Below are 14,816 nucleotides of genomic sequence, written 5' to 3'. Positions count from 1 at the left end.
ACGAGGCACAATCTGTTTCAAAACGAGGAAGCCCGAGAGAGAGCGAGAGAAACATGGAAAGTCTAAGTAACCAGTGTGACGTGTTGGCGCGGCCAATAAGACGAGTGTCGAGCGAGGCCAAAAAGGATGCTGCTTGCCCTGCCGGCGACGGTGGCTCGACATCGACACTACTTAGAATAGCGTATGTAGCCTAAGTAATCGACAAAAACGAGAAGAAAGAGCCAGTGGGGCCGCGCTGCCGTCTCTGGGGTCGAAGCAGAGGGAACACGGAAGACAGGACCCACCGTCGAAAGCATCTGCCCCGGCAGGCTCTTGTGTGTGGGTTGGGGGCATGCAAAAAATGGCGAAGACGGAAAAACATTTCCTTCCTTCCAACCTGGGCGGGTGGGTCGTGTTTTGTGCCTCGGGTGTATAGGAGGGCAGCGCAGGCAAATGACGAGGACGACACGTGCAAGATGCGGCGGACGCTGTCTTCGCCTCGACGCGGCCACGCTGGGCTGTGTGGATAAGAAAAGTGAAAAACATTCCACTTCCTGAGCGGAAAACATAAGGAAAATGGCGAGATAAACTTGGCGATTGTTTGTAGCGTCTCGGTGCATAGTGTTCATGTAAGTAGGGCCGAGGCCAGGGCTTCAAACGGCTTCTTCGTGTCTTCCGTGGCCCTTTCTTCTGGTTGGGGTCTCTCTCCTTCTCTCTCGCTCTCTCTCTCTCTCTCGCTCGCTCGCTCACACCGTGGCCGTTTTGATGGAACGTAATGATGGTTTCAGGGTGTGAAAGTGTTGAATGAATAATTATGCCACTTACGCCACGATTGCGATCATTGATATCGGTCCGGGCCTGTGAGCCAAGCGGGATGCTAACGTGCCATTTTCGGGGGTGCTGTCACGCTTATTTTGTTACAGTTGAATAGTTTTCTCGAGCAACTTTAAACATTCTTTCCTAAAAGTGTTGCTAAAATGGTTGCTTAAGTCAAAAGATAGTTGATTTGTGTTGATATTTAACAAATCCTAAGGAAAAATGATAAGTTCCTTGAGAGGCTACAGCTGGATTGGAATTATGTGGTTTGATCAGGCCGCTGAATCGACTATAAATAAGCAAATACGACCACGCAATATAAGTCAAGGGTTGGTCGAAGGGTAAAAGGTTTGTTTTTCTTTCGAAGTTCCGCAGAACGTCTGGGGCTATGTTGTATTGTATTTTAAAGGCTCAGTTCGAATCGTTAAACTATCACATCAAAAACGAACAACTGTAAGGCTCGTATGTGGCCGATCGAAGAAAATCGCTTTACTCCGATGGGGTCCATTTTTGTACATAACGCTTACTCAGTACATCGCATTGTTTAAGTAATTGATCAGAGTTGATAACAGTTTTCTGCATTGTACACAAGTCACGTGATAAAAAATCCGACAGGTGAATTGGTCGGGCCCATTTCATTCAAGGTTGATCCTCCATTGATTTATGTTGCGTTTTCACTCAACACTCAACACTGCTGAATGGGCCTCCTCTCCGAGACCTGGCGTGGGTTCAATCGATAACGTTCCGGCACCGTTCACAGTGTTTGTTTAAAGTCCGAATAAACACACGCATCCACCCTTCAGACGCCACCGGTTTCCGTTGGCTGCGGGAAAATACTGCGTGGCCCGGGTGTGCATAAAATCTTTAAATTACTTCGTCACTAAATCCGGCTGCTCGTTTGGCTTGGATGGGCCGGGATGTAGACCGGAAAAACTTTGCTAACGAGAGCGCCACCGGTGGACGACCGGAGCCCAAGGCGAGGACGCAAAGGACGCCCCGTCCCGGTGGGTCCGGGGCCGGAATTGTTTTCCGGAAAAGTTCTATCGTTTCACCCCGTTGTAGAAATCACTCATTAAGCCGGCCGAGTTAAAGTCAACGACATGGGGCTCGACCCCCGCTCCCTAACACAAGGGGCCCAACATGGCGCGTCGGATCGATGTCTGGATGGATGGGGACTTTGGGATGTTGATTTTTGAAAGCTCCGGTTTCCGGTGCCAGAACCTGACGGAGCCACAAGAAGTCTGGTTCGGTTCGGCGGTGGGAAAGACAAACTTCGAACACGTCGAGACACTGCCGACGAGTGTGAGAGAGAGAGAGTGAGAGACTGAGCATAAGAACAATCCGAATTCAAGAAGAAAGGATCCTCCGACGCTGACGCTATCTGCCATTCCGCGGTGCCTAACGCGCCCGCGCCCGGAATGGGATCGTAAAATTATCGTGGAATTTATTGTCTCCCATTTCGGTTCGGCTGCGTTTTATTATTTATTTTCGCGCCCCGCTCAATGCGCTTTGTTTCGGTGGGCTACGGTGGTGGGACCCAACCTACCACGTACCGGAAGCAGATTAGAATGTTCCGCGGGGAGGTTAATTTATTTGTAGCGCGAACAATTATTTTCCACTTACTCGGTACAAGGCGGGCGGTCCTTGGAGGCGAATGTTTTCACCGATGAGTGATTTTTGATGGGTGGAACCACTCTTTCCGGTTTTCCGGTGTGTACGATTTTGTTGTTGCAGCTCAGTGCCGGCGGTTGAGTGGAATTCGTCGGCACCGACACCGGAACAGAACGGCTCAACAAGTGCTCTGAGGTGAGAGGTTGATGATGATGACTTTCTGACATTTGGCAGCGATTTGCAGCGATGGAATGGCAGGGCCCGACGCAAACGACGAGCGTTTTGTACAATTTGAACCTCGAACGTTGATTTATGGAATGTTTCGCTGTGTTTTGTAAAAATGAATCACGGGGTGCTGTTGTGGCAGTCACGGCTTGCATTCTTACAATGGCGTTTGTTGTGCGCAATGTGTACTAGATTGCACTAGCGACCTGTTGCCATAGAGTTTAGACTTGGAGCTCTTTGGGTGCATCTTAGTTTCAGACAGTGGTGTACAAAGTTATCAAGAACGAACGTGAAATTTCAACTAAAGTCTAAATCATTATGTCGACAAGGGTCTATTTGTCTAGTTCTGGCTATATTTAGGACGATTTATATAACGTGATGCTCGGTTTATGACAAGCCAGAATCCGTGCTGCAACTCACAAAAGTACTCCCATCTGCAATCAGACGCCAAGTTTTTTGAAATTATTATTATCACTGCAGCAACCGGCTGTGTAACGGTGTCTCTTATCGAGTTTCTAATTTCCCGTCGTTTCAATAAACAGACACACGGGCTCCAATTACGGGCACTCGTTTTCCCGTGGCCACACATTACCATTCCTCCCTCGGGGAGAACTTTTGCTATAACTTATCTGTGCATTAAAATCACTTTGACACCAATTTGCTGGCATACATCTGTAAAACTTTGCGGAAACTTTTTATGCCTTCTATCTATATCCTGGAAGGCACACCGGCAGTCTGTGGGCAGGATGTGGGATGTTTCCCTCTCAATTGGATGCAATTACCCAAGGAGCCAGGCCAGCCAGGCAACGGCAGAAGGTGACGATGAGCAAATGAAGAAAAGGCGAACCCGAAACCCCGAACAGGGCGAGAGTGGCTCGGGCAAGGACTTAAAGGACTTGCGGAACAGAAACCGGTCCCTATCGAGGACCGGACCGGGAATCTTTTCATTTCAACTTCCCGGTTTCCGGTTCCCGGGAGGTTGCTCGGGGGAAAAGTCTGGAACCCTCTCCAGAGCCAGAAGAAAGAGAAGAAAACGGACCGAAAGTTGGAATATCGTTCCAGTATTGGCTTGGTGTTGCTTGATTTCGTTATAATTTTCACTCGCTTCGCTTGGCCAGCTTCTGGGGCTTCTTCAGCTTCAAAGCCCTCCTTGTAAGACTTGCTCGGGCTCGGTGCGAGCATCGAGTGCAGTCGGAAAAGCGGTGGCCACCGCCTAGAATGGGTTCGCTCGGGAATGGCACTGCCTCTCAGACATTGTGCGCATCGGTCTTGGGCTCTGCTTCTGTCGTTTTACCAACGTTTGCACCGAGCATCCCTACCGTTCCGTCGGCTAATGATGAAAGTTTTATTATAAGTAATCATCTGTAGCAATTAGAGGGAGCGTCGTTGGCTTCGGTTCAGGACCATTTTGTTTTTTCTTTCGCTCCTTTTACGTTGGGTCTTGTGCAATTCTGTGTGCACGCAAATTTGTAGTTCGGTAAAACTTTCCGTCGCTCGGTGCATCCTTCTTATCGATCAGCGGATCACATTCCGCAAGTCCAGGAGACTGGCCAAGCAACGGAGCAGAATGTGTCAAGTTACAAGGCAATATACTTCGGGCTGGTGACGGCTTAAAAAGTGATGGCTGAAAGTTGGTTCGAAAAGGGCCTTTTCTACCCGACTGTCTCTCTCTCTCTCTCTAACTCGGACGCTGTGTGCGATAATAAACACCGTTCCGTTTTACATAGTTAATCCTTTTATTGTGGCCACTGTTTCGGATGGGAAACGAGCTTATGATAAAAGATGACAGTTTAAACGCAATTCCACTATCTTTCCAGCCGGGCGATCGGCGCCACCGTCGACGGCGGATTACGGAGGCTCATAATTAAAAATGTAGAATATTTAAACAATCTCTCCGACGGTTGCTCTCGCGATCCACGCGCGCCAGCCTACCGGGAACCGCCATCTTCATCCTGCCAGCGTTTGCTCTGGCTGCCTATTTCTGTGTGAGGCATCTTACGGAAGGCGCACTCTGTTTTAGGCAAACAGGCCTGGCAAAAAAGAATACCCGAACGCCTGGTTGCCTGGGCCTTCTGTTTGCCAGCCCTGGGAACTCGGCGTGGGAAGTGTGTGCGTTCCGGTTCCGGTGCCGCTCGCGCAAAGAAGGAAGCCTTTTTTCGGTGCAATTGGCAGCGGCGCTCGTTTACCGTTTTGTTTTTTTGCCGTACCGTGTTCAACCGTTTTAATTCCTTCCAGTGGGTCTGACGTCGGAGTTCAACCCGGGAGCACGCGGGAACCGGGTCTGTGCCTGGGCTGTGGGCTGTCGCCGATGTCGAAATCGTAGCACAGTGTTTTCAATTTCCCGATTGTTCGGCCCGCGGAACGGAAAGCCCAGAAAAGCCCCAGCGGCGGAAAATAGGGAAAAGCACTCAGCAGCAGCAGCAGCACCAACAGGAGCAGGAAGCCGCCCGGGAGAAGCCGGATGCGTTGATTTGATGATCCCAGCCGGGTGGGGCGGAGGGGCACTCAGAGGGGCACGGTTCGTTGGCCGCCCCGCCGGTGGGCGGATGTAAAGTTACGGCCCAAGCCCTCCGAATCCCTCCGGGAAGGTTACACTTCAAAGGTACTGCGCGATTTTGATTGTGCGAGATAAGTGGCGCAAATTGAATTGAGAGCTGCCGGCGGGCGATGCCGGAACCCGATGATCCTTGACCAGAACCTTCGCGGTGGCGCGAGGTTTGAATCCAATTTAAAAAATGGGCTACTGGGCGCTTCCCATCATGATCTTCTCAGCGGCTGTGGCGATCCTTTTTCGGGGAGGGGGGGGGGCCACAATAAAATTTGTTCGCGGTTAGTCAAATGTTTGCATTTCACCGCAACGAGTGCGAACGGGTCAAAGGACGGGTTTGTGATTCCGTTACTCAGGGAGCGCAGTGGCGTGTCAATAAATAACTGACAGCATTGCAAATCGTAGCAATCGTGCCCAGCACCGGTATCACTTCATCTATGTTGCTCCTTAATATTTGACAGTTTTATGACGTGAGACCGACCCCGTGGTGAGAGTGAGCTGAACGGATGAGAACACCTTTCTCACCGCACAAAGTGGTGGAAGTTTGCGAAAATCTCGTTGAGTGTTATCATTTAAGCGTTGCTCTAAAAATGATCAAAATTGTGATCCATGCTATTTCGAGAGCCACACTCCGAATCGGGTAAGCGAAAATAGCAAAACTGATTTTTGTTGCCGTCAGAAACCCTGGTCGATTTGACCGAACCGTTAAATGGCGCCACCACGGCCCGGCCACGTGCTTAAGGTGGGCGAAGTCTGACAAATGTTTCAATTATCATCCGTTTCGTCCTGGCCCGGCCCGACCGCGCTGATGTGACACGACGAATAAACACAGGCCACCACACCGGACTCCCCAACGTGGCTCGACTTTTCTCAAATTCATCGATCGGTGCGAGATGAAATTTCGCATCAACAGCAAAGGGCGCCAGCAGCCTCGTTCCTCGAATTAACATTCGCCTTCGCCGCAAGGGTTCGGATTGGCACGACGGGTGGCATGGGCCCCTTGCCGGCCCCGAGTGACAGGTTTCGAGTGGAGAGCCGCAAATCCAATCGTCGCCATGCTCGGGTTGGTGCGACCAGGCCCCAGCCAAACTTTTGCTTTCTGGCCCCGTTATCCTTCTCACACAGCGACACGGGCGTCGAAGGAGCGAAAGCGAAATGGAACGGAACGGAACGGTGGCAATGATTTTCCCAGACATTAGCTTGGAATCTTGACGATTATTCATCATGTCAGTTCCCGTGCCCCGCAGTACCGGTTTTGGGGCCCCCTTTTTGTGGGGTTCCCCAGGGTCGGGTTTTGGACCGCAGTTTTTCTTGCTCCCAGTCGGCGTTCCGTCTTTTACGGGGTCGTCTGGCGAGGTGTAGGCCAACAAGAAGGGAGTGCTAGAGTCCGTGGTCTGGGTTCCGTGTTTTCGCTGTGCCACAATGTTCCGGGAACATGTGACAAAAGGGACCCCCACGCCGTTCCAGGATACGACATTTTTCTTCCGCGACTACAAGGCCGACGGACCGACGCAGCGTTACTCCCCGGGGTGGCCAGTCCCTTTTTCGGGGCTGTCCCTTTTCTTCACTTCACCCAGCAGCCCGGTAGGTGCCGGCCGAGAATTAAAGATTTGCCATTTTGCGTGACAGATTATGATTAATTGATTCTAAACTAAACCGAGCCCCGAGGTCTCACCATCTCTCCTGGCGGATCCAGGCCCCACAGCGGCTTCGGCCTACGGTTCGGTGCGTGGCCTCGCGACGGTCATTTTTCCGGTGTGTTCCGATGGTCGGCAAGTGACAGATTGCATGAGTGATGGCATGCGTTTGCTGCGGACGGCCCGTCTGCCAGCAGCCCGGAAGTCCCTGGATCGACCGGGGCTAGTGTGTGGTTTCTGCTCCATTCTCTCTCTCTCTCCGTGTTCTCCACACTAAAAAATGAGGTCAAAATGAGAGACACTCCGGTTTGGATCTGACTAATATGGCCGCTCAACGCATCGCCACTGTCCGCATCGGGATCCGGGCCTCGACGGGAATTATTAGCTGGCCAGTAATAAATCGGCAATATTATGGCAATAATAAAATATTTGCTGACTTCAGCATCATCCGCCGTCGGTAAGATTGGCTCCGCATCCGCAACGGGACGTGGTCCAGGATTTGCCTGCCCCGCTCCAGTGGCCAGTGCCTATTGATCTAACACAACAGTTGCCAGTGGCCAATCGGCGGCCTTACATCGCCCGCGGGTCCGTGGGCTCATCACGCAACCAAACCGACCGATCGATCGATTGATTCCTTCCGGTTTCGGGTGAAAGCGCGCCCACCCGATCCCGATCCCGTGTGAACTAATGGCCTACGCCGCCCATTACGCCGTGGCCAGAGGAGGGTGGGGCCCACGGCCCGGGGGGTGGTGAATTATGATAGTGCGTCAGCGATTTTTATTCGATCCGTCGGGATTTAATGAGGATTTGGTGTCGGCTTGCGTATGTCGGCCGTACGGTTTGATGGATGTTGACGGCGTGATCTCCCGGCGCTTGCCGCAGGATACGTCCGTCCCACGGGCCCACGTCCGTGGCGAAGGCCACTGTACGGATCGAAGATTATTGAACGTCGAAATGTGTGTGCCTTCCGGTTCGGGATGTGCGAAACGCAAGCGTCCCGTTTGGAAGAATTGTCCTGGGGAGCAAATTATTGGGTCCCTTTCGTGTCGAAGCTACTTAAAGCGTTCGTTTAAAGCTAGAACGCCAGGATGCAATCGCTTTAGAAGATAATTATTTGTTTCATTTAAAGTTTAAATTAAATGAATACTATTTCAAATGTCGATCTTTGGCCCAACTACCCCAAAAGATGATGTTTATTCTGGAGATCTGATTTTGTGATTCCCGTTCAAGGCCTCAGGCTGTTGGTTTTCGACCTAACAATACAGCAAGCTTCGGTGGAACTGCGACTCTGCGACATTAAAAACGTAGTCTTCTTCGGTGGCCCTCGGGGGCATCTCACTTATCATACCGAATGTCAGCCGAACCCGCAGGGGAGTCAACAGATGGAAAGGTCACGCGAACACTGTTCGATCCGTTTCCGGTTTTTGCCGGCAGAAGCCGCATTTGCCGGTGCGATAGGGTTGAACCAGTTTCCTTTCCAACTCCTCAAGCTCCGGGCTCCGGGCAGATTCACGTTCTGTTCCCAGCCGATGCGCGTGTATGCTGTTGGTGGTGGACATCCTTTTTGTGGTCTGACTTTGCCCCAGGCCCAATGATGATGATTAAGTTCCCACATCCGGTTCGGTTCGCGGCATCGGAGGCAGATTCGGTGTTCGCAGTTGTAACTTCATTTTCAACAATGGCCGATAGCTTTTGGGCAAACGAATGTCCTGTTTGCGCCTGTCTGCCGGAGTGTGTGGCTTCGATAGGCTTTCAGTGCCTCCATTAGATAGGCCATTTTGTGTGGCCATCGTCCAGCGTCGGGCTACTGGGCCACGAGCGCGATGGTGTTATTTAATGCTTTAAATGTTACCGCCATCGCTGCCGATTGGCCGATCGCATTCCGATGCATCCCCGGATGGCCACGGACATTTGGGGTGTCTCTGTCCCCTTCGCGTATCTTCGCGTGATTAATAGGAAATTCACTATTTTCATTACAAACCCAATTAGACGACAATTTATTTGTGAGGAAGAACAGAACAATTTACGATCGAGCCCAACGAGGATTGGTTACCGGTTGCTTCTTTAGCCGCTGGAGCTACCGGCGAAAATTGGCCACCATGTTCCGTGGCTCCCCAGGTCCTGTGTCCCCATCGCCCACCGCGAGTGGAAACTTTTTTCCGCTTCCCATTTGGCACAAAATTTCCGAAGAAACCGAAACACGACGGCGGCAGCGGCAGCAGAAAACTTTTTCTCACTCGGTTCTGGGATGCTTGTCACGGGCCACGGGCCACGTGTGTGTTTTTGGTGTTCGCCCTACACCCGGGGTGGGTGGCCCACCCCGGCCGGTGGTTTTTGGGTGGCGCAAGTGTATCGTGCCAAACGTTAACAGCACCGTTTTTTGTGGCCTGTTCACCGCCATCGTCGTCGTCGTCGTCGTCGTTGTCCTGTGGCACGTCCGGTGCTGGTTTATGCCGCTTCCCGTGGCCCACGCTGGCTGTTTGCATTCCTAGCGGGCTTTATCCCTTCTCCGCGTTTTGGGTGGGTCCTCTGGGGTCCCTTTGTGTGTGTTTTAAGCTCAAACTAGGTTGCAAGTATTTATGCACTCTGCTCGCGCCAGGTTCTGTCGTCCGTTTTTGCCCATTCCCGACGGACTCAAAGCGTTTTCAAAGCTGTGTTTTGTGAGGCGAAAGGCGAAGGAGTAACTGAAAGCAGTGCCGCGGTCGAAGTGGGCAGTTCCGTCGAACGGGAGCCATTACTCATAGCGCCCACCGATTGATAGCGATTTGATAACGTCAATCAATGTCTCTGCGGTCGATAATGGCTTTAAAATCCCATTCCTCTTGCCCCACAACCGAGCTGCCCTCTGGTGGTGAAAGGCGGGCAACTAAATGTAATCGAAGAGACCTTAAAAGCATTGTGCGCATGCTGCGGCGCAAAAAAAAAATGCAAAAGGCGTAATATAAAAAGACTGACTAAAATCAATCGAATTCTATCTGTCTAATTCCGATTTCTATTGCGACCGCCTTTCGTGGACAAAATAAGAGACTATCGTTCGGAGGACAAAGCAGTCGAAAGCGAGGTGTATGGTGGGATTTGAAGGGAGTGGTCCATCACAAGACCCCGGTTAAAAGAACAGTCGGTAATGCTCGTCGTTATCTCCTGCCCCGCAAAACAAACATAAACAATAGCTTACTTCGCAAAAACACAACGTACAACAGAAAGTTACAGATTAGATTAACGTTTGAAATTAACATTTGAGCAATATTGAGGTCTACTAGCCACAGAGCACCAGAGTCGGATTAATTAAACTGAATCAGCCATCGAATCGGATCGATCGGAACATGCCTAAAACTTAACAACCACAAAGATACGATGTGCCCATTCTTTCCTGGTCCTTCTGACGATGAGGTAATCGATTGTGTTGGTTCGCTATGGACTCTAAAACTATGATAAAAATCACTGTTAGTTAAAGACCTAATAATATGTAGGGCACATACTCACCCGTACTAGGTGCTTGGAGGACTGCATCCGGCCAATGGGCAAACCACACCCATACACACGTGGGGCGGTTGAAATTTATTTTGGAATTTATTTCGAAATGAAGCGTATTATTGAAAACGTCCTTGCCATGTAAGTTATACGCTTTAATTTTGATATTTTTATCGTCCACGTCCACGGCGCAGCCCGAGGAACCTCTCGCCTTCGGTGCGCTCCGAAGGCGGTGCACCCTTTCGGACGTAATTCGCTGTGGGCGCGTGGCAGCAGCAGCCAACTGGGGCACAGTCCTTTGTGGCCCACAGCACCACGTGGAGGCCGCCGCTGCACGTGAAAGCCAATAATGTGCCAGTGACTTTTGAGGCTTTGCCGGGCCGACCACCAGTTCCCCGGAGGGTTCGGTGGCTCGGAGGCCGTTGCACTGTGCCGGCGCCAGGACGATGTTCTCTATTAAATTAAAATGGAAAATATAGTTTATGTACACACACCCACACACTCACTCCTCGAACGGTATGGATTGGGCCGGGCTGTAAGCGTCACTCCGGCGCTCGAACGAAGGTCCCTTCTCCCCGTGTCCTTGGCACGAGAGAGAGAGAGAGAGAGCGAAGGAGGACGAAAAATAGTTGCAGAAAGGCAGCGGGCACAGGGGGCCGGTTCGGGACGGTCGGTCGGTCGGTCGGTTGCCGGAAATAATGGCATCGTACGGAAAGAAGCAACAGCACGTACTTCCTGCTCCGAGAGGTTCGGTTAGACAGCTGCTTGCCTGTGGTGGCCGATGGTCCATTGTAAGGACGGGCCCAGATAGGCGAACCGGTTTCGTCTTACGTACGTCCCGGAAACCCGCTGGCTTCAACCCCTTCCCGGTGGCAGCGGCAGCAAAATGATAATAGTTATTCCACTCACGTTATCTATTAAGGCGGGTCCGTAGCGAAATCCGATTGCCGCAAGGACCGGCAGCGCTTGCTGAGGGCCACACAAACACTGAGCTGAGGAACGGAGTGTTCGCGAGTGTGTCCCGTCCTTCCGGATGGGATACAAAATTTGTTTAACGCCCCGGATTCGATTAATTTGCATTGGTTTTTCGGAGGAGGGCCACAAACGGGTTTTAGAGAGCATTACGGAGCGCAGGGCCGAGAGGGGAGCGGCGACGCCACCACCTGTTGCATAACGATGCTCAATCGCCCATTTACAAATCACCGATCGTGCCGAAAGTGGAGCGAAACATGGAATAAATAATTGGCCAGCGTTTGGAGTCGGAACATTCGGAAACACCCTGTGCCGAGTGTCGAATCCTTCTTTAAAGTCACTCCGCCTTTCTTGGGACGTGTACTCTCTCTGCCCGTCGTCCTGACCTGACCCAAAGCTGACACGCTGCTCGAAGAAGCTCCTCCAAGTGTCAGGACCTGCAGCTCCTTCAACTGTGTCGAGCTACAGCTAAAGTGGCCCCGGGAAAAAGGAAATCTGAGGATGGCAATCGAAGCGACCGGAGTCGCAGGACGTGTGGCGATGGAAAATCCTCAACTTCACGAGGCCCGAGATCCGTCCGTTGGCGTGTTGGCGTAATTACATCAAATCGCTTTCTCGTTCGCCGCCGGGGTCCGGGTCGGCCGGTGGCGGTGCGAAGGATTAGCTCGCCTTAATGCGTCTTTTCAGAGCGCTCCGTTGAGTGTGCTCACGCTGGATGGACGCTTTTAACGGAACCCGAGTCCTGTCCGACTTCCCCCATTCTAATAGGTCGGTCGTATGTTTTTTTCTCTCCCTCTGTCCCTCTCTTTTGACAGCGAATAATGGACTCGGCCGAACAGGCGGCCCTGTCCGAGTCGGACCCGGAGTCGGCCGCGTCCAAGTCGCACACCGGCGGCGGGTTCTATGACGCGCGGCGGATCAACGAGTATCAGTCGGATGGGCGGCTGGCCGAAGGCTCCCGGCAGATGCTGCTGCGCCACATGCGCCGCTTCGAGGGCTACCCGGTCAACATTAGCCTCAGCTCGGTGCTGCTGCCGGCCGGCGTCGGCCTGGACGAGCCGGAAACGCAGGCCGCCATCAAGTGGTCCTCGCACCTGGACCCGCTCTTCGCGAACAACATCGAGCGCGACTCGGCCCTGTCGTGGCAGTACTTCGGCAGCAGCACCGGCTTCCTGAGGCGCTTCCCCGGCACCGCCTGGCCACCGGAGACCTCGTACGGGAGTAAGGAAATTAACGACTTCCGCTCGGAGGATTGGTTCATCCAGGCGGCCTCCTCGCCGAAGGACGTGGTAAGGCAGCCAGTTCGCTGGCCGGTGACGCTGGCTGGTGGTAACTTTTACTTCTTCTCCGTGCCCAGGTAATCCTGCTCGATTCGTCCGGCTCGATGAGTGGCAAGGAGTACCAGCTGGCGGTGGCCACCGCCAGCGCCATCCTCGATACGCTCGGTGACGACGATTTCTTCAACCTGATCTCCTTCGCCGACCAGGCTCGGGTGATTGTGCCCTGCTTCCAGGACAAGATGGTAGGGCCAGAACCCTTTGCTTAAGCCCCTTGGACCCCCCACTCACCCCGGCAACCTTCCCCCGTCCGCAGGTACGCGCCACACCGGATAACGTGAAGGAGGTGAAGACGGCCATCAACGCGGTCGACTGTGAGAACACGGCCAACTTCTCGGCCGCCCTCGAGAGTGCCTTCGAGCTGCTGCGGAAGGTAGGCACATGCTGGGGTAGAGGGCACTGCAGTGATACTAACCAGATCCCCGAAACTACTGCCCACAGTACAACCAGAGCTCGCAGGGCGCCCAGTGCAATCAGGCCATCATGCTCATCACGGACGGGCCGAGCGATACGTTCCTTGACGTCATCAAGCACTACAACCATCCGCACATGCCGGTGCGCATCTTCACGTACCTGATCGGCACGGACAAGAGCGGCGGTAAGAACCTGTACCGGATGGCGTGCGAGAATAAAGGTACGTGAGGCGTCGTCGGGCAATCCCAACCGTCCCAAGATATCCGCAATCTTAATCCTCCTTCGGCAGGGTTCTTCGTCCAGGTGAATGGCGCCGAGGAAGCCCGCAAGAAGGTGGTCGAGTACGCCCTGGTGATGGCCCGTCCGATGGTGCTCTACCAGGCGGATCACCCGGTCCACTGGAGTCCTGTCTTTACCGGAGGTCGGAGCGGGGTGCTGGGTCGGGAGAGCGAAAATCGGCGCAAGCTCGTCACGACCGTATCAACGCCGGTGTTCGACCGACGGAACCACTCGGTCCGGGCGGCCAACCTGCTCGGTGTCGTCGGCACGGACGTGCCGATCGAGGAGATCCAGAAGATGATCCCACAGCACAAGCTCGGCGTCAACGGGTACTCGTTCATCGTGGACAACAACGGGCGTGTCCTGTACCATCCGGATTTGCGGCCGATGAGCGATGGCGACCAGTACAGTGCCACGCTGAAGCATCGCTACAACTCGGTCGACTTGACCGAGGTCGAGCTGCCCGAGGTGGACAATCCGGGCTTCGGGAATAGCGAGCGGCACGACCAGCGCTTCGCCAACACGCTCCAGGAGGTAGGCTAGGGCGTTTTTTCGCCATCAGACGCGAGTGACTGATCTTTTCTCGTGGCTTCGTCCTTATCTTCTAGCTGCGCAACGAGATGGTGATGCAGAAGGAAGGCGAGAACGAGCTCACGGTACTGGCGCACCTGGACAGCATGAAGCGAGTGTCCTTGCGCTTCCAAAAGTACGTCTGCCTCGGTGCAGTCCTTTTCCTCCTTCTTTATTAACCGGCTGTCGATTCGCAGGTACTTCTACGGTCCCATTGACGGCACACCGTTCTCGCTGGGAATCGCCCTGCCCGATTCGTATGGTGTTCACGAGCTGAACGCCCAGCAGGAGATCCGGCATTCCCACATCAATGGTGAGTCGGGGGTATTCTGTTTGTGGTCTGGTGTCCGTTCTAACTCGTTCTTGGTCCTTGCGCAGTGACCGAGCACTTCAAGGGCAGCAACTGGAAGGTCCATCCCGACTGGGTGTACTGTGAGTACAACAGTCTGAAGGACGAGGAGAACGGTGGGGAGGGTGCGCCGGACCTGTCCACCTATCGGGATAAGGACGAGAGCTTCGATACGCCCGAGGAACAGGTGCTCCACTTTTTGGCCCGCGTCGGCAGGCCCGGCTGGAAGTGGATGTCGGTAAGCTGTGGGAAGAGATGATGGGGAGCTGGGAGCATGGCGTTCTGGTGGTGGCCTCTCTAACTATCTGCGCCTCTCTCTCTCCCCTGTGCCAGGTCCGGCCACGGTCGCCGCAGCCGCACCACAGCCACGGGGGCATCCCGGTCGGCCATTACGCTCAGCATCACTTCAACTCGCAGGGATCGCGCAAAGCCGAGCCCTACTACTGCGACAGGACGCTCGTGCAGAGCCTGGTCCGTGACGCCATCGTCACCGACGGGCTGGACCGGGCTCCGAGCCACCCGGCCCGGAAGGAGGACCGAAGGTAGGTGCCGTCCGCGACCACGCATCCCAGTTCCGTCTGACGCACGCGCATCACCTCTGAGACCTA

At 53.5% G+C, this 14,816-nt stretch overlaps 1 protein-coding gene across 2 annotated transcripts in view; it reads left to right on the top strand.

Annotated features, from left to right (window-relative positions):
* LOC131209962 (voltage-dependent calcium channel subunit alpha-2/delta-4) overlaps positions 1-14,816 on the top strand; it is a 34,736-nt gene that overhangs the window by 16,526 nt on the left and 3,394 nt on the right. For both annotated transcript variants that reach the window (XM_058203139.1, XM_058203138.1), the window contains exons 4-12: positions 12,075-12,548; positions 12,617-12,781; positions 12,853-12,969; positions 13,038-13,230; positions 13,300-13,823; positions 13,898-13,995; positions 14,057-14,172; positions 14,238-14,446; positions 14,542-14,750. In XM_058203139.1, coding sequence (XP_058059122.1) covers positions 12,075-12,548; positions 12,617-12,781; positions 12,853-12,969; positions 13,038-13,230; positions 13,300-13,823; positions 13,898-13,995; positions 14,057-14,172; positions 14,238-14,446; positions 14,542-14,750 — 2,105 coding nt within the window. The remainder of the gene's footprint in view (positions 1-12,074; positions 12,549-12,616; positions 12,782-12,852; positions 12,970-13,037; positions 13,231-13,299; positions 13,824-13,897; positions 13,996-14,056; positions 14,173-14,237; positions 14,447-14,541; positions 14,751-14,816) is intronic.

The sequence above is a fragment of the Anopheles bellator genome, chromosome 2 (genome assembly GCF_943735745.2).
Source record: "Anopheles bellator chromosome 2, idAnoBellAS_SP24_06.2, whole genome shotgun sequence".
Taxonomy (NCBI): domain Eukaryota; kingdom Metazoa; phylum Arthropoda; class Insecta; order Diptera; family Culicidae; genus Anopheles; species Anopheles bellator.
This window is presented reverse-complemented; position numbering and strand designations above follow the sequence as displayed.